The sequence below is a fragment of the Nelusetta ayraudi genome, unplaced genomic scaffold (genome assembly GCF_046127955.1).
Source record: "Nelusetta ayraudi isolate G7.1 ecotype Tasmania unplaced genomic scaffold, CSIRO-AGI_Nayr_v1 ptg000083l, whole genome shotgun sequence".
Classification (NCBI taxonomy): domain Eukaryota; kingdom Metazoa; phylum Chordata; class Actinopteri; order Tetraodontiformes; family Monacanthidae; genus Nelusetta; species Nelusetta ayraudi.
The window spans coordinates 1,333,998-1,357,047 of NW_027466133.1; the positions used below are offsets into that span (position 1 = coordinate 1,333,998).

Below are 23,050 nucleotides of genomic sequence, written 5' to 3' on the forward strand. Positions count from 1 at the left end.
GTTTGGGATCCAAACCAACAGCTTTGCAGGGCTTCCTCGGAGCTTCCTGCTAAGATTATAAACGCCGAAATCAAAGCGCCTCCTTCAAAATAGCCGATTACGTAAGTCAATCAAGTGACGCGCGACGATTGCGTGGATTTACGAAGAAAAAAAGGTAATTTGTTAGCCGTCCTGCGCAGACGAAGCAATCAAGGCGATCAAAGCGTTCGTCTCGGTCCTCCACATTCCCGTAGTTTGCAGGAGTTTGTCTTGGCTCCCGGGGAAGCCTCGCTCTGGCTTGAGTCACTCTGACACACCGTCACCGGAGGTAAAACAGCCTCTCAGCCATCTGCCTGCTCTGGCATATTTGAAACGGCATCTTACAGGTGGAATGTAGAAGTCTGAGGTCAGTCCAGACAAACAGGGGGCAGCACACAACCACACTATCGACTTGGTGCTGCTGGCTGGATTCCTCGATGCACCTATATTTAGCCCATTTTACACTCCTGTCTGGGTGCAACCTCATTGCACCTTGTTGGTCTGTACAAACGGAACTAATCGGGGGCGGGGGGGTCAAGCTGAGCTGCAGCGTCTGTTTTGAAGGATGGCGCATGAGCCCGGTGCAACGCAGCTCGCAGCAGAGCAGTTTGGGCAACAAAAACGAGTAGAAGCACATGCGAGTTGTAGACACAACACGTGCGTGGAGCTAATTGTAGTACAGATGATGAGTTAGTCGCTTTTGTCCACCTACGCAGAGCCCACAGGAAAAACAAAACAAAACAGCATAAAACGGCAAACTGCTCACTGATTTCCTTCTAGTGCGTTCAGTTTCCAGAACACCAGACGTCCGATGTTTTGGCACTTTTCTACTCTAATTCCCCCGTTCCACTTCATCATCCTTTGGTTGGTCCCCCTGCACCACAAACCCCTACATCCTTGTGCCGACGAGGTTGAACGCCTGCGTTATTTTCACCAGCGAGTAGCGACGGCGACAATTAAGCTGCAGTTAGCGAGTCGGAACAGCCTGATTTGGACAGAGGGGCTTATCCAGATTAGTCAAATGGGAAGTAGGCTACATGATAATTACTGCGACACTCCAACTTTGCCATTGCGGGGGCAACAGGGAACGCCGTCGGATTTTGTGGCCACGTTTGCGGGTCCATTTCCTGTGTTTTGGAGGTTCCCCCTCTGCTTCCACTGCCTCCTCATTTTTTGGGCTGTTGCAGCAGCAGCAGCAGCGACGGACAGACGGACGGACGCAGCAGCCTGTGAGCGATTGGGTTAAAGCGTTCCAAATTTATTAGCCCTCTTTTTTTTTCCAAGCTAAATATTTACCCTTCGTCCTGCAGCAGCTTACAATAGTCGTGCCTGTTGCCTGACCAATGGAGCCTGTCCCGTTCTGAGCGGTTGGAGACTTGAGTCAGCGCCCTCTGCCCTAATCAGCAACCTGTGCCGCCGAGTCGAGCGGAGCCGCATGCCTAAAAAGGAGTCGACCTGCTGATGCTTTTATTGCTCAGAGGAGGCTCATCCCATCCCATCCCATCCCATCCACTGCTCGTATCGGCCCCCCAATTACTCACGGCCGTAACACGCGGGCAGATCAATCATGATCAATCACGCGCCCGCGCACGACCTTGATCTGGAGCCTCAGCCCGGCGAGGAGCTATTGAGGCTGACACGTCGTGCTCTTGAACCCTGACACGGGCTGATTGATCCCCCCAGTGCGGAGGCAGAGGGCTTGGCTGGGGGGTGGGGGGGTGTGCAGTCAGACGGGTCTCAGTCTGGTGAGCTGCCACGGGGGGAGTGATTGCACGCCGGCCTGCCAGAATTATGAGGCTTTATTTAAAATGGTTGCCAGGTAGTGGGCAGGCCTTCCTTCACAAGCATGACCACGACCCCCAGACCCTGGGAATGCTATGATGTCAGCGGTGAACTCGGATGACTCCCGACTTCAAAGACGGAGCGAAAAGGAGGGAAGGAGGCGGTTTTGATGAAGCAGACAGTTTTTTGGGAAATACAAATTTTACTGCATTGTCGGAATGCAGGCGGAAAGTGGCGGAAAAGCTGGTCCAATTTCCTGACTTACATTTTCACTTATACCTCATTAATGCGGGCAAGTTTGCTGCAGCCGATCTTCCGTTGGGATACAGGGTTGGGGTAAAAAAAAAAAAAACCTGCACCATGACCAGACAATAATCCTTTTCAATAGTCTTTTTTTTTTTTTTCAATCTAGTGACTCACAGGCCTGACTTGCCATACCTGGCTCTGGCCCGCACCACAGTCGGGGGGCTATTAGCCCGCTGGGACGCCGACAGAGGAATGACGCTGAGTGCGTGGCGTGGCGGTCAAGTCGGGAGTCAGCGGCTCCAGCCAACAGCCTCCAACACACACAAACACGGCTTCACTATCACCACTTGTTGATGTTGTTCCCTGAAAGATCAGAGCAGCTGTTTTCAGACTCAGCCATACGACCCCCTCGGCCCCCCCCCCCGCGCTTCCCCTCAGAATCAGACGGTGCCAGCGCCGCGACCTCGGCCGTGCCGCTCGCCTGCGGCCGCCGCTGTGAGAATGGCACTGGCAGCAGCCAAGAGGCTCGCGGTATTTCTGCCACGCCGGCTTGTAAAGCCTGTGCTAGAAAGTGTCGGCGCCGCTTGTAGATTTGTTATTACGGCCTGCTGAGGATCCAAACCCAGCGCGGCTCCTCCAGCTATTAATTAGGACGACATCTTGCAGATAAAACACATTTCCTTGTAAGTATACTGCACGTTTGCGTCGCCAAAGCGAGAGAGCTGGCCACCCGGTCCGGGGGCAATATGCACATCCGCCGCTAAAAATAGCGGTGACAATTTACCCCCCTACAGCCCCCGGCGCTCGCTTTAAGCCGGCTATAAGGGCGCCGTTTGGCGATGATGTCAGGAGTCGTGGGAGAAGTTCAAACGCCGCTGCATGAGAGTCGGGTTTCGCCAAGCCGCCGCATGGATTATCGCAGTGAGTGAAACGCCCCGGCATCTACCGATGGCAGCCCGCGCGGCGACTGTAAACACTCGTCCTCGCAACAACAGCAGCAAGTGTTTCCTGGAATAGCCGGAGCCGGCCGGGTGGCCGTGGTGGGGGGGGGGCGGCGGAGATAACCATTAGCCGCTCGTCCAGCGCGCATCCTTTCAGCAAGTGCTAAAGAGAATTATTAGGAGGCAATTGGACACGTTTATAGTCCTCAAGGTTAACCGGTATGACCAAAAAACAGGTATCACGATGCCGAGTGAAGAAAAAACACATTTCAAAGACTGGAAATAAAAGCCGGAGAACAAACAACTCGACAGCGAGAACATTTTCTAATGATAAAAGCCACTTGTAATGTGATTAAAAGGAAAAATTCTTTCCTATTATACTTGCTTTTGACCTTCCACCCTCTTGTCCGGAAGGATGGAAGATAAAAAGATGTTTGTTTATATGAATCGGCACACAGAGACACTTTCTTTTCATCGTGTCAACAGAACGGATCCTCAAGATGCAACACAAGCAGCCAGTGTAAACGCCACATGTAGAGATGACATTCAGATGAGAGAAAAAGATGCTGGAATCTGTCCTCGGTGACTCAACTGGAGCTCAAAAAGCTTTAGCGAGCTTTTTTCTCTTAAAGCAGTCCTGATTGAGGCCAGGTGCCAGATATTTCCTGCACCAATTCTGCAACTTTTGCACATCTTGCCGACGTTTGATCGCAAGTCTCTCTTGTAAAACATCAAAAAGTGACACGAGTCCCTTCATCATTTAGCTTTTATGCCTCAAACCCTTTCAAACAACTGGCTCGTCCCAGTCCATCCAGCCTTTAGTTGTAGCTGGCAAGAGATAATCTGCCGCCAGGTTTTTTTTTTCTCCCCAGAAGCTGCTCTCACATCATTTGCTTTCATATTAACTTGGCCTCTTGACGTTTATTCCACTGTCAACTTCATTTCAGTGCTGCAAGGAGCAAAGGGAGGGAAGATAGTCTGAGATAATAAATGTGGGCAATTGGCTTTGAGTTGACATGAATGCATTAATAAATGATGATGGGAGGTGGAAAAATTGTCTCCAGGCGCACCGCAGAGGCGAAACGGCCAAAGAATGAAAAAGTGTAATCAGTGTTCTTGCCGGTTCAAGGTGACAGTGTTATCTGTCTCTTCCCGTCTAATAACTTCCTTTCATTTCCTTTAAAAAAAAAAAAAAATTAAAAAATTAAATCATCTCCTTTTTCCCTGTCTTGCATTAAAAAGACACATCAGCCATTCACCTCTCCATCCAGCGCTCACGTGCTCTAATTTCACCAGCGTCTCTCTATCTTATCTGCTCCGCTCTTTGTGCCCAGGCTCCTTATCCGACCTCGCCGAGTCAAAAGCCCTGTGTTGCTGCAATTCCTTTTTCACCTGCGTATTTGCATTACGTCTAAAGTTAACAAAAACGTCAGCGTATAAACCAAGGTCATGTTTGGTTGAGCGTCTCCGGCTCTGTGGCCTCACGGCCGCCGCTGTCTTTGATGAGCGATCGGAGGTGGGTGGTTGACCACGCCCAAAGCCAGGTGTTGGCTCCGCCCTCTTCGAACGCCTTGTTTTTAAGTCGAAAGGTGGCTAAAAGCTAGCGCTTTTGGAGGAAGGCGGTTAACGGGGAGCTAACTTTGCTGCTTTGCTCTCAAGTTTTTTTTTGTTATGACTAATAATCATCTTTTTACGACTAATAATATTAATAATAGCCTGGTGCACTGGACCCTGGGTTGAAAAACAGGAGAATTTGCATTAAAAGGGCACTTTAACGCGGCTTTGCCGCTGTCTCTTCACTGGGTCAGTCCCGCCTCCTCCTGTTTGTTGCCCAATGCTCCGTCTTGCTCCACTGTGTGCATGTTTGAGAGAGACGGGGGATTGTAGCTGCTGCTTTCAGCCCGTGAACGCGGACCCTTGGCGCGCTCACATGCACAAACTCTACCGCAGTGCACTTGCACGGGGTGAGAGAGGGCCGAGAAGTCGCACAGAAGTGCTGGCAGTGGTGGAAACAGCTGCTGAGACAATGAGTTGAAATAGTTGTTTGCACTGGAGGCGCAGCCACGTTGGCTGGGATTCATTAGAAAAATATCTCGGATGACTTCAGTTTGGCAGAGGCTAGAGGAGGAGAAGAAGGAGGAGGAGAGTGTGCTGGTTTTGCTGAAGGCACCTAAAATACCGCGCAGCGTTTCGCCTCACTCGTAAAAGTTTACGACACCGCCAGCGACACCGCCAGCGACACCGCCAGCGACACCGAAAGCCTCATTAGCTGCTTTTCTTCAACCCCCTGCAGAACATAAAGTTGAGATTTCCCCTCCCACCCGCTGTTGTCATCAGCCTGTTCTCACCTACGTGCGACGACCCCCGGCTGGAAATGTCACTCGGCCCTACTTGGTGTTCAGTCGTACATGCTGATCATCACAGCCGAGCTGACTGTCGCATTCCGCCGGGGGGGAAACGGTCACGAGGGCAGAATTCAAACACGTGTCCGTCCCGAGGAGACCGGAGGAGGAGAGAGAGAGAGAGAGTGCCGCCGCGCCGGGCGAAACAATGTCCAGGAGGCTGAGACACGCAGCCAGCTGATAAGAGTTTTCATTTTCACCAGTTCTGCTTTGCAGCCTGGAAACTCTGCTTCCTTGCTGGTGAACTTGCCTTTTTTAAAGGACCCACCATCACCTTGAAAGCACTTGATAGCATTCAAACGTAGCTGCTGCTGCTGCTGCTGCTGCTGCTTTGGATTGAATGCAGGAATAATATGCTGATAAAGAAAAAAAAAAAACAAAATGGGAATTTACATTTTGAACGCTGCAGCCGAGATAATAGCTCCTGTTCTATTAGGTTTGGGTAAAAGCTATCCGAGTTCGAGCTTCCTAAAAGCCAGAGCTCTGACCCTTTAATGTGGAAGTACATCAGGGGAGAGTATAAAAGCCTGATTGATGAACAATCTCTGACTTGGGCTCTGTGTTTATGGAAACAGACGCTGGCACGACTGGACTATTTATTCACTATCTGCCTCTATAGTCGACAATTCATGGCTTTTAACTCTCGTCTCTGTCTGTCAACGTCCCTGCTGGAGCTGCACGTCCAACTGAATCCACTGAAGCGAGCAGAATTAGTTTTTTTTCGACTTGCAAATGTAATGGTTTGATCCCTGCATGACAGCAGTACCAGCTGCAGCCGTCACATCTGTGCTGCCTTCCTACCTTTGCACACGCACGTGGTGTGGAATAGCAAAAAGCAGCTTTTAGCTCTTTCGCCGACGTCCTCGCGCTCCTCGGAGTCGCGGGTCAGCGCCGGCTCTTCACTGCGGTCGCGTTCTCATGCGGCAGCTTTGCACTGCCAGCGAAAACCAAAAGCTCTGCCAGATGCTCTGGTGCATAATTCTCTCTTTTCATCCTTTTGGCAGGTCCACACCAAGTTCCACTGTCGGCAGGCGCACACGCCGGGGTCAGACACCTCCTGCCTCTCCTTCTCCTACGACGGCGTCACTCTGGCTTCACGCGGAGGTGAGGCCCATATTTTTCTTTGTATTGTTGCAGCCACGCGCATTCTTAGAAGCACCAAGATCCGAGATGTCTCTCTCTCTCTCTCTCTCTCTCTCTCTCTCTCTCTCTCTCTCTCTCCCTCTCCCTCTCTCTCCCCCCCCCCCCCTTTCTTTCCCTCCCTGTGTTCAAATAAGTCGAGTGGCTGTGGGTCTCTAAACAGAAACACAGAAGTGGCTTTTCTTGTGTTTGGTGATCCGGTCTGGAGTCTTTCTGAGACAAACAGGAGTAATTCTCCTCGAGAGTCCTTCACGCCGCATTTTTCCGTAATGTAAATGGAAGTAACTCTCGCTGCCGTGTTGTACAGCCGGGCTGAGTGCGGCAGAAGCGGCAGCGGATGCAAGAAATGTCGCCGGCGCTGCAAATCACTCGGCCGACTGTTTACCCCGACGCTTCCTCTCTGCTTTCTAGGCGACGACACGCTGAAGATGTGGGACATCCGCAGCTTCAGGCAGCCGGTGAACGTGGCCACCGGCCTCACCAACTTCTTCTCTATGTAATGAAAATTTCAAATATGGATTTACAGTACATACACACACAAGGACTGTGAATCCTCTGTGCTATTTTTATTTATTTTTTCTTCTGCTTCGTTTTAGGACCGACTGCTGCTTCAGCCCGGACGACAGACTCGTGCTGACGGGGACGTCGGTGAAGAAGGAGGAGGGGAACGGGAAGCTGGTCTTCTTTGACCGGACGTCATTCCAGAGGGTTCATGAAGTCGAGGTCACCAATGCAGTAAGTCTCTCAAATACTAAATATAACAACCATTCTTGACAGCAAACAAAAGCAAACGTAATTCTTGTAATTCTCGCGCTCGGCACGTAATTCTTGTAAGATTTTACGAGAATTGTGGCTTATGCGCTTCACACCATTCAATGGAAACGCCTGCAAATTGCAATTATACAAAATTTTGGAAATATCTCTTTTATTTTGCGAAAAACTGTAATGGAAACGCAGCTATTGGCTCTTTACTGGCATCTGATAAACTTGGTTACTATGCATCATCGTAACATGTTTTTATCTGAAGCGCTTTGAGATTTTATAATGAAAAATGTTTTATAAATAAAATGTATTATTAATGTTATAATTACATATATTGTAATAACCAATGTCGGCTGACAATTGAACATTTGTCGACAGTGTTAACTGCTTTGTCCGTTTTCAACGTTTTGCCGGAAACATGCAACACAAAAAAAAAAAGGCCACGGGTTCCGCTGAATTGCAGTTGACTGTTCAGCCTGGAAAATGGGACATAGATCTCTGGCTGGTCGTAAAGGCGGATGAAAAAAAAATCTGATGGGCTGGAAATTGCAGAGCAGAGGGGGCGGAGCAAAGGAAAAAGGGAGGAAAGTTGAAGATAAAAACCAAATCGTTTGATGGGAAGATCGGAGACGGTGGAGAAATGTGACCTTTCCCTCCGAGCATTAGGACAGCATTCGCTGCCTTTTGGAGTTTTATTTGGAACTGGATTATCAGCAGCACCTGAAGGGGCCGCGGCGGCGTGCACTCTGCACTAATCCCACTTCCACTGAGAATCCATTTGGCGACGAAGAGCTGGCCACTGGCCACTGGCCGCCGGTCGCCGCAGCCCGGGACGGAGCCGCTCGCTGTCTTGGGGAGAAATAAAACTTTTTTTTCTGCGACTTCCTGCTCATCCTTTCCACCAGATTCAGCACCGAGTGTTTGTAGTCATAACAGTGGGGTCTGACCGAGGTTAATGGCTTCTAACTTTGTCTCCCTGGCAAAGACAAGAGAGACAGAGAGAGGAGGAGTGGGAGGGAGGGAGGGAGGAGAGGAACCAAAGCTGGGTTTCAGTTTACACAGAAATTGATTTCTTTTAATTTGACGTTAACGCCAAGTGCTGCTTTTTTCTGCTGGCTGCAATAAAACACACATTTCTGTATCGTAAATATTTCATAACCGCTTTGTTTTGGAATTTCTGAGTAGCACAAAGGAAAAGTTTGCCAATTTCTGTGAGAGGGGGGAACACGTTGGGGTCAGGACGCCTTTGATTTCGTAGAAATCATCCACTGGCTTTACTTTTGTCAAATCTGCTACAGCAGTCGGAAAAAAAAAAGAAGAAGGAAATATTGTGAGAAATCCGTGACATCCTATTAGCAGCATTTTGAGACAGAGCTGTTACTTCTGGTCGACGTGCACCCAGTGAACCTGATGAAAGTGCGATTTACTGTGTTTACATCAGCCATCTGCCTCTGGGACGGCCCGAGGGTTTAAGTGCAGCCTTTACAAAAAGGGTCGCACCGGGCGGGCGGGCGGGCGAGTGAAAGGGAAGGAAACCAGTCGTTTTTTTTGTTTTTTTAAAATAAAACTAAACAGGACGACACAACGGCTGCACAAAGTGCATGCTGGGAATGCGCTGTTGCCAGCCTCTTTGGATGGAAGTCGCTTGTGGGACGTTTGCAAAAATTGGGACAAGCAGAGACCAGTCAGGGTCTGCCAGCTAAAACAGGCGTCCATATTTAGGCTATGGCCGTTTCATTTCTGTCCAGTGAAGACCACCTACTTCTAACAGGGTCCAAGATGGCGGCCAATTCATTCAATGAAGTTGCTCAAAATGCTTATTGGTCCCATGGGATTTCTTTTTGCTGCAGTACCTCGAGTGGCCACTGGGACAAATCGGCTAGCCGCCATATTGCCAGTTCGTTATCCAGTCCTGACATCACATCCGTGACTTCTACCTGTCGTCTCTCGCGGTCTGCAACTGTGCAGCGCTGCGGCGCTCAGCTCCGCCCCTCTCATGGGAGGCCCTTTGATGCAGGCGCTCGCTCTTTCATGTCCAGCGCGAGCGGCCAAGTTGACAAAAGGTGGAGGTGGGGGTGTGGAGGGTGCTGCTTTAACTTTGGTCTTTTGTGCACATTGCCAAGCCCTCCCTGTAAACAACACTGGCTGGGTGGATGGAGGACGACTGGCGCTGATTACAGACCTCTCTCGCTCTCTCACTCTCACTCTCTCTCTCTCTCTTCTTTCCCTGTTCGGCCTGTTTGGCCCAGTCTGAGTTGGAGTCGCTCACGCTCTGGACCTAAATGAGGAGTGCAGCTGGGAACGCTCCCACAGCGATCATCCATCCCGTTTATCCAGTGCGCACCTCCGCGCCTGCTTGTGCTTGTTGTCTTACTTTATTTTGTTGCTGCTGGCGAGCGAGCAGCAGATTAAAGATTCCTCTTTGTCGATGTGATGTAATTTTGGTGGACGTGAGACGTAAACAGGAGTTCCCAGAGTGTAAACACGGCGCTCTGAATATCTGCAGAGCGCTGGCGCTGTTGGCCCGGCCTGACTTGCTCTTGGCTCGGAGCTCCTCGCCGAAGCTCCAGCTGTGTTGGACTCCGCTGTTGTCGACCGCTCTGCACCCCTCCCCCCCCCACCCCTCTCCACTTGTTTCACTGTTGATGGAATCGTTTGTGTGCGTCGTGTGAAGTGGCTGCAAACCCTATTGGTTTCCACTTAGCGTTGACGTGTTGTTGTGACTTTTGTTTTGCTCCCACATTGTGGCTCCTTCTGCTCATTTTGTGCTGCTGTGCAGATTGTCAGTCAAAGGTGGACAGAGGTCTTGCAAACGATAAAAAAAAATTCCAGAAGACCCAAAATAACATGGAAATACATTTTAGCCATTTTCATGGCCCCGTTTACATGAAGGGGACATTTTTACATTACACAAAGCCGTCTCCAAAAATATTTGCATGTACACAGAAACGCTGGAAAGTACTCAGGCCAGGCCTTATGTGGCGCTGTGGTTTTAGCCTATGAAGGCGGAAGACGAAGAAGAAGACCTGGAGCCCGGTGTATTTACAGAAGTGGCAGCTTGCTAGACCTTTGGTCGAGACTTCAACACCGTTTTAGTTCCCTTTATTTTAATTGTTTCCTCTTCACCTGGAAGAGCATAAGAGGGCGATAATTCCTCTTCCTGTTTTGGTTCTGTCTTACTTCCTGTTGTTTATCAGTCGGGTGTGACTTTTAATTTTAATTTTAACTTTGTCGCTTTTAATTTTTTGACTCTCTACTTCCTTTTTTAACGCAAGCTGAAGATGACAGACACACACAAGAAATGCCATCAATTCCAATTAACAGATAATCTGTTGCTATTCAATGCAGTGCAAACATATTTACAGTTGTGTGTGTGTATTAAACACGGCCGCATTAAAAGGGTTAAGGTTAAAAGCAGTTGTGTGGCGATTTGCATTTAAAAAAAAAAAAAAAACACCCCCCCACCCCCACTCCCCCACCCCAGCTTTTCGATCAATTACAGCCGGCTCATGATCTGCCTGAGCAGATTAACCCTCATCTGTGTCATGAGATACCAGTGCAGAGCTGGTGGGACGGCCTCCTACTGTCAATTTGCGTGTGGGATTTTTTTGTGTGCGTGTGTGTGTGTGTGTTTGTGTGTGTGTGTGTGTGTGTGTTTGTCAAATTTAAGCAGACGGGGAAGGAAAATGAAATTGCAAAATCTGGTCGAAAAAGCATGCGTTTTGTCACGCACAAGTCACGAATAATAATAAAAAACGCTGTGCAGTTGCCTTTGTGAAAATGTGAACATTTTTTTCACAAGTCTTTTAATAATTCCAGACTAGAAAAAGAAATTGGGTCTGTTTGCTTCATATCGCAGGAGAAACTATAAACTGGAAAAATGTTCATGCAAACTGGGCCTCGTGCACACGCACGCATTTTGTGCGTGCGTATGCGTATGTGTGTGTGCACAACTGAGACTCGTCTTCCTGGTATCCTGGTGGGAAGGCGAACAGCTGGGCACTAAGCAGCTTTCACAGTCACAGACTCTGGACGTCCCAGCCGTGGTGTCCGGCCCCTCCCCCTCCCACCACCCTTCCAGCTTGCGTACTGTGCTCTGAAAAAAATAAAAATAAAAATTTAAACAATGAAAAAAAATGAAAATGTATCCCAGACCTCCAGAACTTGTGCACATCCGTACCGAATGTGTCCAAGAATCAAGGAAGCGTGTTTTTTTGCACCAGGTTCTTGTTTTCAATTGGACGCTGGTGCAGAAGAAACCCTGCAGGCTGCTCTGCAGAAAGCATAGAAGAAGGTCTTCGTCATTGTCAAATGACAATAAGTGCGCTTTCTCCGGAGCCCCTTAGTTTTTCTTTTTTTATACAGTGACAGACACACACACGCACGCACATACACACACACACACACTTCTGGATATGTCTGCACACATTTGCCGATTGGCACCAGGCCATCTGTCACACACACACTCACATACGGGCTAAAGGATCCAGTCCTCATCTCAACAAACCAAATATAGTCAACTGGAGCACACTGGGACTCATCCCTTACTGTATCACAACCAACCTGCGTTGCACACTTTACAACACAGGCACATCCCTACAAATAAAGTCTACCTATTTATCCAAAAAAATGCAGATGAAAAAACGTGCCAACGTCTCTTCTGACTGTCTGGGTTTGATGTGTTTTTTTTTCCCAGAGCGTCATCCGCTGCTTATGGCACCCAAAGCTGAACCAGATCATGGCCGGGACGGCGAACGGCCTGGCCAAGGTCTACTACGACCCGGTAAAAAGCCACAGGTACGTCCGCGTGTGATTGGCCGTCACACTCTGCATTGTTATTTTGCTTTCTTTCCCATCGCTGCGGCCGACCAGAGGCAACTTGGCGACGTGACAGAGGTATTTTTTTTTTGTTGCATGCCTGTTCGCTGAGGTCGCCCTGGTAAACTCTGCCAGCTTGGTTATAAACCTCGGCAGTGGCATCGCACACCACCTCTCTCGTGTGTGAGGTACAGGTTTTTTTAACCCCCCCCAAAAAAAACTGTAAAAAAAATCGCGACTAATTTAATTTAATCAATTAATTTCTTAATTGACAATTAATCGATAATCCATTGATTGTTAAAATTCCTCATAACATACAACATTTTAAGGTTGTCCGAAAACTTTTTTCCATTACTGTATAAGGGTTGGGATCTAGCAACTGGCCTTTGATGTCGGGGTGAAACCACCTTGGTGGAGTCAGGAGCAGCAGTTTTTTCACCAGAGGCCACAGACTTCATCCTCTGGAAGCTGCAAATTTCCCCTTCAGCTCCCGGCTCGGCAAAGATTTCTAGCTCTGGACTTCCAAAGATAATGTTTCTCCAACATGGTCTTTATTTTTATTTTTTTTTGGACCTCTGCAAACACTTAGATAGAAAGGCACGGAGACGGCCTCTGAGCGTCGGGTCGCTACCGCAGGTTTTCAGCCCTGGTTCAGACAGAAACATAAATAGCAGGGTTTTTTTTCTCTTCCAATGAGAGGAAAAAAAGTGGCTGACCGCTGACTTTTCTATCTCGCGCAGGGGGGCCATGCTGTGCGTGGTGAAGAGCAAGCGGAAGGAGAAGCACGCGGAGGCCCTGACGCAGGATTACATCATCACACGTAGGTCACTGGCGCTCGGGAACACGCTCGGCTAGCGTGCGCACTTTTGCGGCCGACTGGAGCGCCGCCACTTAGCGGCATTGTGGAGTTGATTCGCGGGTGGGTGGGCGGGCAGCGGGCGGGCGTGTCGCCTCACGCTTCGCCCTTTCAACCAGCGAGCGGTTATTGAAGTGGTCGGAGCGCCGCGCTCCCACTTTAATCCACCTTGAGCCTCTCAACTGTCCGCACTCGGAGCTCCTTTCACACGACGAGGTGCCGAGTCGGCCGGCGAAGCCGTCAAAACCACCACCAGCCCTACAGAAGAGTCTCAGTAAAAGGGGCCGCCTCCTCTTCATCTTCTTCTTACTCCTTTTCCTCCTCCTCTTCTTCCTCTTCCTCCTCCCGTCCTCTTCTTCTTCTTACTCCTTTTCCTCCTCTTCTTCCTCTTCCTCTTCCTCTTCTTCTTACTCCTTTTCCTCCTCTTCTTCTTACTCTTCTTCCTCCCATCCTCCTCTTCCTCTTCTTCTTCCTCTTGCTCCTCTTCCTCCTCCACTGCCTCTTCCTCTTCCTCCTCCCCTCTTCTTCTTCCTCTTGCTCCTCTTCCTCCTCCACTGCCTCTTCCTCTTCCTCTTCTTCTTCCTCTTGCTCCTCCTCTGCCTCTTCTTCCTCTTCCTCTTCTTTTTCTTCTTCTTGCTCCTCTTCCTCCTCCTCTGCCTCTTCTTCTTCCTCCTCTCTCTTTTCTTCCTCTTTTTCTTCCTCTTGCTCCTCTTCCTCCTCCTCTGCCTCTTCTTCTTCCTCCTCCTCCACCTCTTCCTCTTCCCTTCCTCCTCCTCCTCCTCTTCTTCATCTTACTCTTGCTCCTCTCTCTCCTTCTCCTCTTCCTCTTCTTCTTTCTCTTTCTCTTACTCCTCCTCCCCCTCCTTCTCCTCCTTTTCTTCCTCTTACTCCTCCTCCTCCTCATCAAATATGAAGAACGAGTGTGTCAAGTTGTCTCCTTTAGCATCAGAGAAAATCATCTCGCTCCTTCGTCTCATGACACGTCGGTGGCGATGGTGGTTGAGTGGACGCCACATTAGCTGATGGAGTTTGTTGTGGACGAGGGCGCCGTCGCCCACGTGGTGGCCACACGGCGGCCACGCGGGCCCGATCACGCCGCACACAGCTGCCTCTCCCGCCTCGGCCGGCGTGATCGCACGAACGCGAACGCACGGACACACGCACGCACGCACGCACGCACGCACGCACACACACACACACACACACACAAACAAACAAAGTGGTCGCCACTCGACCTGTCATCCCGTCATATCAGCAGCACACGAGGTCGCCACCCCCTTGCTGCGTGGTCACACCAACCCCACAGCCTGTACTTGACCATGACCCCTCGGAGAGCCGAACTGCCGTAAGCGGCTGCCGCTGACCGCCTCATCATGTGATGTCATCGCCACGGCAACAAGGTGTGATGATGTCCCGGCGCTGGAAAAAGTGGAGGGGGCAGGAAGCCGGTGATGGCCCATTGAGAAAAGCGAGGGGAATCTGTTAACAGTAACCTTTTTGCTTAATGTAGCGTGCAGGGGGGAGAATTAACGGCCAGCGGCTCCTGAATGGAAAATCACTTTATCTCGCTCGCAGCTAAAGTGTCTCTTTGTGACCTCTGTGGATAAGAGCAGAGCCAACACTGGCTTTTACACACACACACACACACACACACACACACACACACACACACACACACACACACACACACACACACACAGACACACACCGTCACACACCGTCTCATGCACCTTGACTCTCTCGCGCTGCATGCACACTTTCACTCTTGAACCCGTGGACCTAAAACCGGGGTGGCGGGGGGACCGAGGTGCGGATGAATGTGTCGGGGGAGGGGAGGAGTATTTGGGAGGGGGCTTTTATTGTGATAGTGTTCAGCAAAGTGTGATGAGCAGCAAAGTGATTGTTTGCCGAGCGGGAGAGGGTTCACATGAGGAAGAGCGCTGCAGGGGTCAACAGGTGCTCGGTGCTTCTGCTGGGTGTTGTAGTAGTAGTAGTAGTAGTAGTAGTAGCAGCAACAGCAGCAGTAGTAGTAGTAATAGTTGTAGTGGCAGTAGTAGTTGTAGCAGCATCAGTAGTAGCAGCAGTAGTAGTAGCTGTAGTAGTAATAGTAGTAGTGGCAGTAGTAGTTGTAGCAGCATCAGTAGTAGCAGCAGCAGCAGTAGTAGTAGTAGTAGTAGTTGTAGCAGCAGTAGCAGTAATAGTAGTAGTGGCAGTAGTAGTTGTAGCAGCATCAGTAGTAGCAGCAGCAGCAGTAGTAGTAGTAGTAGTTGTAGCAGCAGTAGCAGTAATAGTAGTAGTGGCAGTAGTAGTTGTAGCAGCATCAGTAGTAGCAGCAGCAGCAGAAGTAGTAGTAATAGTAGTAGTAGTTGTAGTAGCAGCAGCAGCAGCAGCAGTAATAGTAGTAGTAGTAGTAGTGGCAGTAGTAGTAGTACTAGTAGTGGCACTTGCAGAAGCAGTAATAGTAGTAGTAGTTGTAGCTGTAGTAGTACCAGCAGCAGCAACAGCAGTAGTAGTAGTAATGCATGAAAAGAGATTTTGCACTTTTTGCATAAAGGTTATTGCAGATTGTGAACAATCATTTTGCCAACATGTGGGCTCATCTTGTGCACCTGTGCACATATGAAGACCTCAGCATCAGATGCACGACCTCAGCATTGTGACTGACTCTCCTCGTTTGACTCGGTGTGCCCACAGCTCACGCCCTGCCCATGTTCCGAGAGGCCCGGCAGCGCAGCACCAGGAAGCAGCTGGAGAAAGACCGTCTGGACCCCAAGAGATCCCACAAACCCGAGCCGCCGGTGTCGGGACCAGGTAGAGTGCCTGTTCCTTTAATCCCTCCACCGCCGCCAGGGTCTCCCCGTTGCTTTTTATAGGTGCAGAGCCCTGAGTCACGCGCTTGTAACCTTGGTTCTCAGGGTGCCGTGTGCAGGAAAGTGAAACCAACGCAATTTAAGGCGGCAGTAAAAACAACAAGATGGAATAAAAACCAACCTGAAACAGTTTGAGGTCAAATTCCCAGGGGTGGAGACGCACAGCATTCACCTTAAACATAAACGTGTTAACACAATGTCAGATACACATCAGCTGCGTTTCCATTACCCCTAGAATTGGCTAAATGTTGCAATAAAAAACTGATCATGGAAACTTTGAAAAACCTCTCAAATATGGCTGACAGGTTTTTACGCTCTCTTGAGGTTGCATCTACGCATCACCAGACGTGACATACGGGGTCGCGTGACCAGTTCGCTTGAAGTGAAAATTTCGAGTGTGTTTGGACGGAGGAAGAGGCTTATGTGCTTCACACCATTCAACGGACACACCTGCAAATCGCAATTGTACTTTGTCGAAATTAAAAAAAAATATATATCACTTTTATTTTGCGAAGGACTGTGATGGAACAGCAGCTACTGCTTTAGACAAATGTCCAGTTCAGCAGTATTTGTGTCGGTATTCTGAGAGCCGCCCAGCTCAGATTGGAATTCTACCAACCATGCTGGTGCCTCAAACGTTTTAACAACTCTCTCTTATTTGGTCCATCATGATTTTTTTTTTCATTTTTTCACCTTTGATTCGTGCAACACTGCCCACCTATGCAGTGAAACGGCCTTCAAAGCAGTCTGCCTTCTGCTCCATTTCGAGGTGCCAGACCCCAGTTCCTGTTCCTCTCTTCTCCAGCTGGCTCGTTACGATGTTTTGTTTTGATTTTTAGTCTCCCACTTAAACTCACTTAATCCCTCCAAATTGTGTACTCGCAGTGAATTTAATGGGTCGGGAGATGTTACAAAACATAAAGAAGACCCAGAAAAGAAAGACGGATCTCTAGAAAGTCCCACAAAACAACAAATTAGGCCTAATTTACAACAGCAACCCCATCAGTCGTGGCCTCCAGATGCTCATTAGCGCTGGGAGGCGTCCAGTCTATTATCGTCATTGGGTTAACATGTCATTTATTATGCAACATCGTTCAGTCTTTCGTGCTTTCACGCACGCTGCGTGCGAGAGGCTTTTATTTGCGTGAGAGTTTTTCGTTTTATTTTGCGTCACTCCTCCGGTCGCATTCAGAGATTAGCCTGAAGCACGACTGCTGGTCAGAGGACGAGTCGCTCCCTCCGTCCCTCCTCTCTCTCTCTCTCTGGCAGCCTTTCTTGAAAAACAACAGGACGACTATCACCTCAGACCGCAGGTATATCAATATCTAGCGTAGATACCATGACAACAGTCATAACAATAGAGAAACAGGCCAAACTGCAAAACCACTGATCTGGGCTCAGAGACAACAGAATCTGACAGAGGAGCAGATAGCAGAAGTAACGATCCAAAAAAAAAAAAAAAAAAAGGACTTCTGGTCTCGTTGAAATAAAACAGTGTTGGCGGGCGTCTCGTATGCAAGACATCAGAATCACATTTTAGAATTGGACGACTGCAGAGTTGAAGTGAAAGGAAGTCGTCCTTGGCGGGATTTATTGAAACACTTAAATAACATGAACAGTTTTGGATTTGGGAATTTTATTTGATTTCGCAGTCTCTTGAGTTTTTATTTTTACAAGTTTTATTTGTTTTGTGTTTTTTTCAAATCGGTAAAACTAAAGTCTAGCGGCACTCCAGTGTTTTGTTTTTTTGGATGACGGCCCGCTTTTGGATTGTTTATCCCTGGTGTCGACTGACTTTTGCGTAAGTGCAAGCTGACGTTTGGTGGTTGCTTTGGCTCGGTGCTTCCAAGCAGCAGCAGCAGCAGCAGCAGCAGCAGCAGCAGCACAGGGGGAAGAGAAAGAGGTGCCTTTCAAGAGTAAAAACACTCTGGCTGCTGGCAGACAGCAGCAGAATCTACCTTTGTCTTTTAAGACCAACATAATACTTCTGCCTGAGAGCGTTTAAAGCCCCAGAAAGCTCCGTCACGTCGCGTCGACTCAAACATCGGAACAAAAATAGTTTGTCTTCGGCTAGACGGAGCTGGAAAGTCTCTCCAAAGATCAAAGATAATTCGCAGGATTTGAGGCCGTCGTGGCTCGTGACAGGATATTTGGACTCTGCCTTTCGCGAAGTCGTCAAAGATGTAATTTGCAGTCACATCCTTGTAAATAAAGCACCGAGCGTGAAGCCGCGAATGCTAGAAGGAGGCAGCAACGGTCCTCGCTCAGCAGGCAACACGTAAGTACTCTATGCTTTGCTGTAGCTTCGCGGCATTGCATTTCGCTGCATTTTACTCCCTTGTTGTTGTTCTCCATGTAGTTGTCACCAGGTTTGGACGCGCCACAGTTGTGCATACACAGAGTTTTGCTAAGTCGACTTCACGTGCATATACACCACCAGTCAAAAGTTTGGGCACACCCTGTGAATTTAGTGTCTTTTCTTTCATTCTCATGACTATTGACATTGCAGTTTCTCACTGAAGGCATCAAACTATGTATGAATACACATGGAATTATGTAGTAAACAATAAAAGTGTAAAATAACTTGACTGGTAGTGTGTGTATATATATATATATTTTTACCCTCACGACGAGAATGTTTTTTAGAATTATTCTAACCGGACTGACGTTGGACTCCTGTTGTTGTTGTTGTTATTGTTGTTGCACCTCGGTCCTCACCTGCGTCTCGCCCGCAGGTCGCGGAGGACGAGTGGCGGCCCACGGCGGCACCCTGTCGTCCTTCATCGTCAAGAACATCGCCCTGGACAAGACGGACGACAGCAACCCGCGCGAGGCCATCCTGCGCCACGCCAAGGCGGCCTCCGAGGACCCGTACTGGGTGGCCCCGGCCTACAAGATGTGAGCAGAGACCCCGCCCCCTTTTGTCTGTCTGTCGCAAGGCGTGAATAATTGACGCCCTGCCCGGCTTAACGGCCCGCCTTTGATGTTTTTTGCGCTCATTAGCTGGCGGCGTAAGGCGAGCGCCATAGTGTGCAGGCGCTTGGGTTTCCGCCGTCTGGTGTCACCTGTGAATATTTAAAGGGATATACCACCTAATTACCACTCACCACTTTGTGGATGCGGGCTCCGGTGACATTTTCTAATCAGTGTAACCTTTCTGGGGTTTCACGGACAGAGAGAATAACACCCTTGTGGTGGGGGATGGGTGAAAGAGACACCAACCATTAGCAGAAAAAAAAAAACAGTGTTTGTGTGGTGTCGGTTAGTGGCTGCACACCTAACCGACACCTGACCAAGTTTGACTCAAAATGGCTATTTAAGCTCTAGTTTTAGTCCAAAGATCCAGTGTAGAGTAAAGATGGAGTGTGTTCATCGTCATCAGACACAGCTGCCGCCTGAGGAGAGACAGTAAGCTGCTTGATTAAAGTTATTCTAAGGTCCGTACATCTTAAGAAACAAAGGTAGGCGAGCTTACAACATCAGTAGACCTTAGATCTTTCGTCTGTGAAACCTCAGATTGGTTACCTGCATATCAGCTTTTGGGTAAAGTTGCACACTTTGGGGGATCACGACAGCCACAGGCAGCTTTGGATTTAGTATCAGCCTGGATGAAATCTCTCAGCCAGATCAGCACGGATGATTTCAGATGCACTTGTGATGAATTGCCAACATGTGGCGCTGCGGTCATCGCCCCCACAGAGTAACGTTGAATTTCTCTCCGCCGCTGCGGCCGAAGCTTCCTGCAGCTTTCTCGGCTCGCCTCGTTGACATAGAACAACACGTCTGAGGCGCCAAAACGTGTTGTGTTCCTTCGCCGCAAATTAAAGTTGTTAAATCATTGCGCTTTTTTTCTCTTTTTTTTTCTGTCAGGACGCAGCCGGTGCCCATGTTTGCAGAGGATTCAGAGGAGGATGAGGAGGCTGAGAAGGAACCCGAGTGGAAGAAACGCAAAATTTGATGCTCTTCTGCTGTTTTATGGACCAATCGCCGACAGAGTGGACGTGCGGCCAACCAACCACAAATTCTCTGGATCAGTCCCAGAACACCCATTGGCTGCTGGAGCACTGCAGTGTCAGTGAAACCTGTCAGTTGTACAGACCTGCTGGTGTTTCTGTGTCTTTTTGCATGTCACGCGTGCAGATTGAGACATTTTCACTTGCTGGGGACAATATAATGTCGTTTTGGTTTATATTTCTTTTTAAAAAAAACTTGCGTTAGTGTCTGTCTGGATTATTTCTTACATTTTATTTTTTTTTTTCTTTCTAGCGTCTCCCACTTGTCCACAGTCAGCTGATGCCTCATAAATTGCCTCCAGATTTAGTTTTTTTTCTGCTCGGGTTCACCAGCTATGAAGAGCTGAGTTTATAAGAACAAAAAAAAAAAATTCTGCCATTGTGTTTTTTTTTATGTTTTACAACAGAAAACTTACTCATTAGAAAAGTTTTTTTTTTTTTCTTCAAGTCGTACAGTTTCTCTGGATGCGATTCAACTCTCTTGTAATTTTGATTTTCACTCCTCGGCGATGCAGCTCGACGGGTTTGTTGGCAGCAGCTGATCAAAGACGTTCCGTTCTTTACGAGGCGCTGACTCAGACTTGCAGATATACAGTGTGCTCGGCCCTCGCCAATGCTGCGGAACGCACGCTCTCTCTTTCACAAGAAAGAGAGCGTAGCCACATATTGAAGATCATGATGAACCTGAGGTTTCCCCCCTCTCGCCCTTAAACAGCTTATTTTTCATGACGCGTGGTCAACTACACGCTGTTTTAATGCCCCCAATGTCTTGTTTGGCTGTGTCGCTCCCATAAATCAACTTTGTTTACAAATTGATGCTGTACAAATAATGCTGCCCTTGCTTTGGAAATTAAATCGTTAAAGTGTTTCAAACTGGATGCCAATTTGAAATTCCTCACGTACCAAAGCTGTAGGCAGACAGTTGAGTGTGTTGGAAACCATCCTGGTGCCATAAAACAGCGCAAAGACTCCCCAGGATGAGAAATATGGTGTGACTGTTTTTTTTGTTTGTTTGGTTGGTTGGTTTTGTTTAGTTTTTTTCTATGAGAGATCAAAAGGGAGAGTTGATAGGAAATTTGTTTCTTGAGAGGAAAAGATTGATGATTGAATTCATAATAGCAGCAGTGAGGAATGAGTAAGTGCACTTCACAACTGAAGAACCACTGTGTAGGGGCGGAACTAAAACAATACCATGTGGGAACATAGATTTCAGGGAATGGGTCTGTTTGACAGTTGGTTCCACCAAAAACAACCACAGGAATATAAAAGCAGATCAACCTGGAAGAAAGATTGTCCGGGTCCTAAATCTTTCTCTCTTTTCTGTCATCCAAATTTCCAAACCAAACTTTTTTTTTTTTTTTTTTTAACTTACTTTTCTCTCCTCACCTTTAAAGAGGTATTAATGGCATCAGTGTCCTTAGTGTTTCCACATGCGAAACGAAAGATTTGAGTAGCTTAATTGCAGCATGGCGGGTTCTTTTTCCCCCCTTTGGTCCCTGCATTAATTAAACCTCTTGGATGTGTTTTGCTCCGGTGTTTAAAGTATCTGTCTGACTCTTAAGCCACTAATGGCCATGGTTGGCAGCAAAGGTTTTTCTCGATCGGTCAAACTAACGGGCACCAATTACGTCTTCACCCGAAAGCAATTTCAACCACTTTCAAAGACAAAATTTGAAAATTTACATTTTTAACCAGGGCAACATATTTGCGGCACCATCAAAGTAAATTAACCTGGTACCTGAAAAGACTTGCTTCTTTATAATAATGCACCTCAGCCTTATGTTACACACGCCTTGGCCTCAGACTAATCACTCGCTATTCTCATCTACATTTACACACGTTTTTCTGTAATGGAAAAATTTCTCTGCACTTTGATTTCAAGCGCAACGGCATTCAACAGTTTGGTTTACTGCTCGATGCCAAGCGAGGATTGGGAACGTCAAACTATCCCCGCAGCCGTCCATCCAATCTGAATCCTGGCCCTCGATTGTCTAAACACGTCCGTGCCATCCTGACGGGGTGGAACACACAGAGACATTTTTTTGATAGAAACAAGTTTAATTCTGTAAAAAGTTATAAAATGAATATTGTACAAAAATAAAGTTTGCTGAGCGCTTTGGTTCTGTAACACGAAAACAAAATGAGACGACATGACAGGTATTTTTTTCTTCTTCTTTCACAGAGGAGTCATTATGACAAGGAGAGTTAAAAAAAAAAAAAAACAACAAAACAAAACAACAAAATCCAAACTTTTCTGCAGGTGTTCCACACGGAGGCGTCCTTTGCATCCCTACCTTTCGCTTTGCGTCAGGAACTGTGGAGCGGATTGAGCGTCGAGTGGAGGGGATGGAAGGGCGTGGTCACAGTCGACATACATTAACCTATGGTATCGAAGAGTAGCCCCGGAGGCACTCGGGGTGGGTGGAAGGGGGTGTTTCTGGGAAATCTCCTAACTGCACATTCTCATCTGGAAAGGCTTACACGCAAATCAGTTGTTGTTAAAGGGGGGAGATGATCCAATTGATGAGGTATGCTGTGATAAAAGCTAGAGGTTGTGTTTTTTTTCCTCCGCCTCCTTCTCCTCCACTTCCCCCCCTTTTGTGTAGTGTTTGGCCTAAATTCAGCTTGATGCCGTGGATTTGTTCTGTGTGCAGGCGGATTACACAGTAAAGCTGGCTCGCCGGCTCGCTGCTGGGTGGGCACAGATACCTTGGTCCCTAATCCGTGCTAACGTCAAGACCTTCCCGACGGCTCCCTTTGTTCCGCTCAAAGAGAACCTCCTCGCAGGGTCTCAGCGGGCCCTTCGTCTTTTTCATGGATGCATATTTCTTGCGCTGCTCAGAAATGAACACGGCCAAGCGAGTTCTTGCATGTGTCAGGACAGAAAAAAAAAAACAACCAAAAGACGCAGAGCTTCCCCACCGTAATTCCCAAAACAGGCTCTTTTGTCCCCAAGTCTAATCTTGAAATATGTCGATGACAGTCGCTGGATGCATCTTCAATTACCTTCGCTGAAATGCCGATGTTAGCTGGGGTTTTTGGTTAAGACTCATGTGAGGGGGATCATTTTCTAATCCCCCTTTCAGTGACTTAAGACCCGTCCATCAAATCGGAGACAGACATAGGCATTCCCAGAACTTTGGGATGTGCACTGCTACTCAAAAGTCATACATTTTGGAGAGGCGGGCATTGTGGACACTTC

General features: G+C 48.2%; 1 protein-coding gene across 1 annotated transcript in view; it reads left to right on the forward strand.

The window, feature by feature from the left end:
* Positions 1–21,992, forward strand: part of wdr70 (WD repeat domain 70) — a 35,604-nt gene extending 13,612 nt beyond the window's left edge. The window contains exons 11-18 of the mRNA XM_076044886.1: positions 6,394–6,493; positions 6,941–7,025; positions 7,126–7,264; positions 11,988–12,088; positions 12,850–12,929; positions 15,660–15,776; positions 18,571–18,733; positions 19,706–21,992. Of these exons, the coding sequence (XP_075901001.1) occupies positions 6,394–6,493; positions 6,941–7,025; positions 7,126–7,264; positions 11,988–12,088; positions 12,850–12,929; positions 15,660–15,776; positions 18,571–18,733; positions 19,706–19,793 (873 nt within the window). The 3' untranslated portion in view covers positions 19,794–21,992. The remainder of the gene's footprint in view (positions 1–6,393; positions 6,494–6,940; positions 7,026–7,125; positions 7,265–11,987; positions 12,089–12,849; positions 12,930–15,659; positions 15,777–18,570; positions 18,734–19,705) is intronic.
* Positions 21,993–23,050: the final 1,058 nt, after the last annotated feature.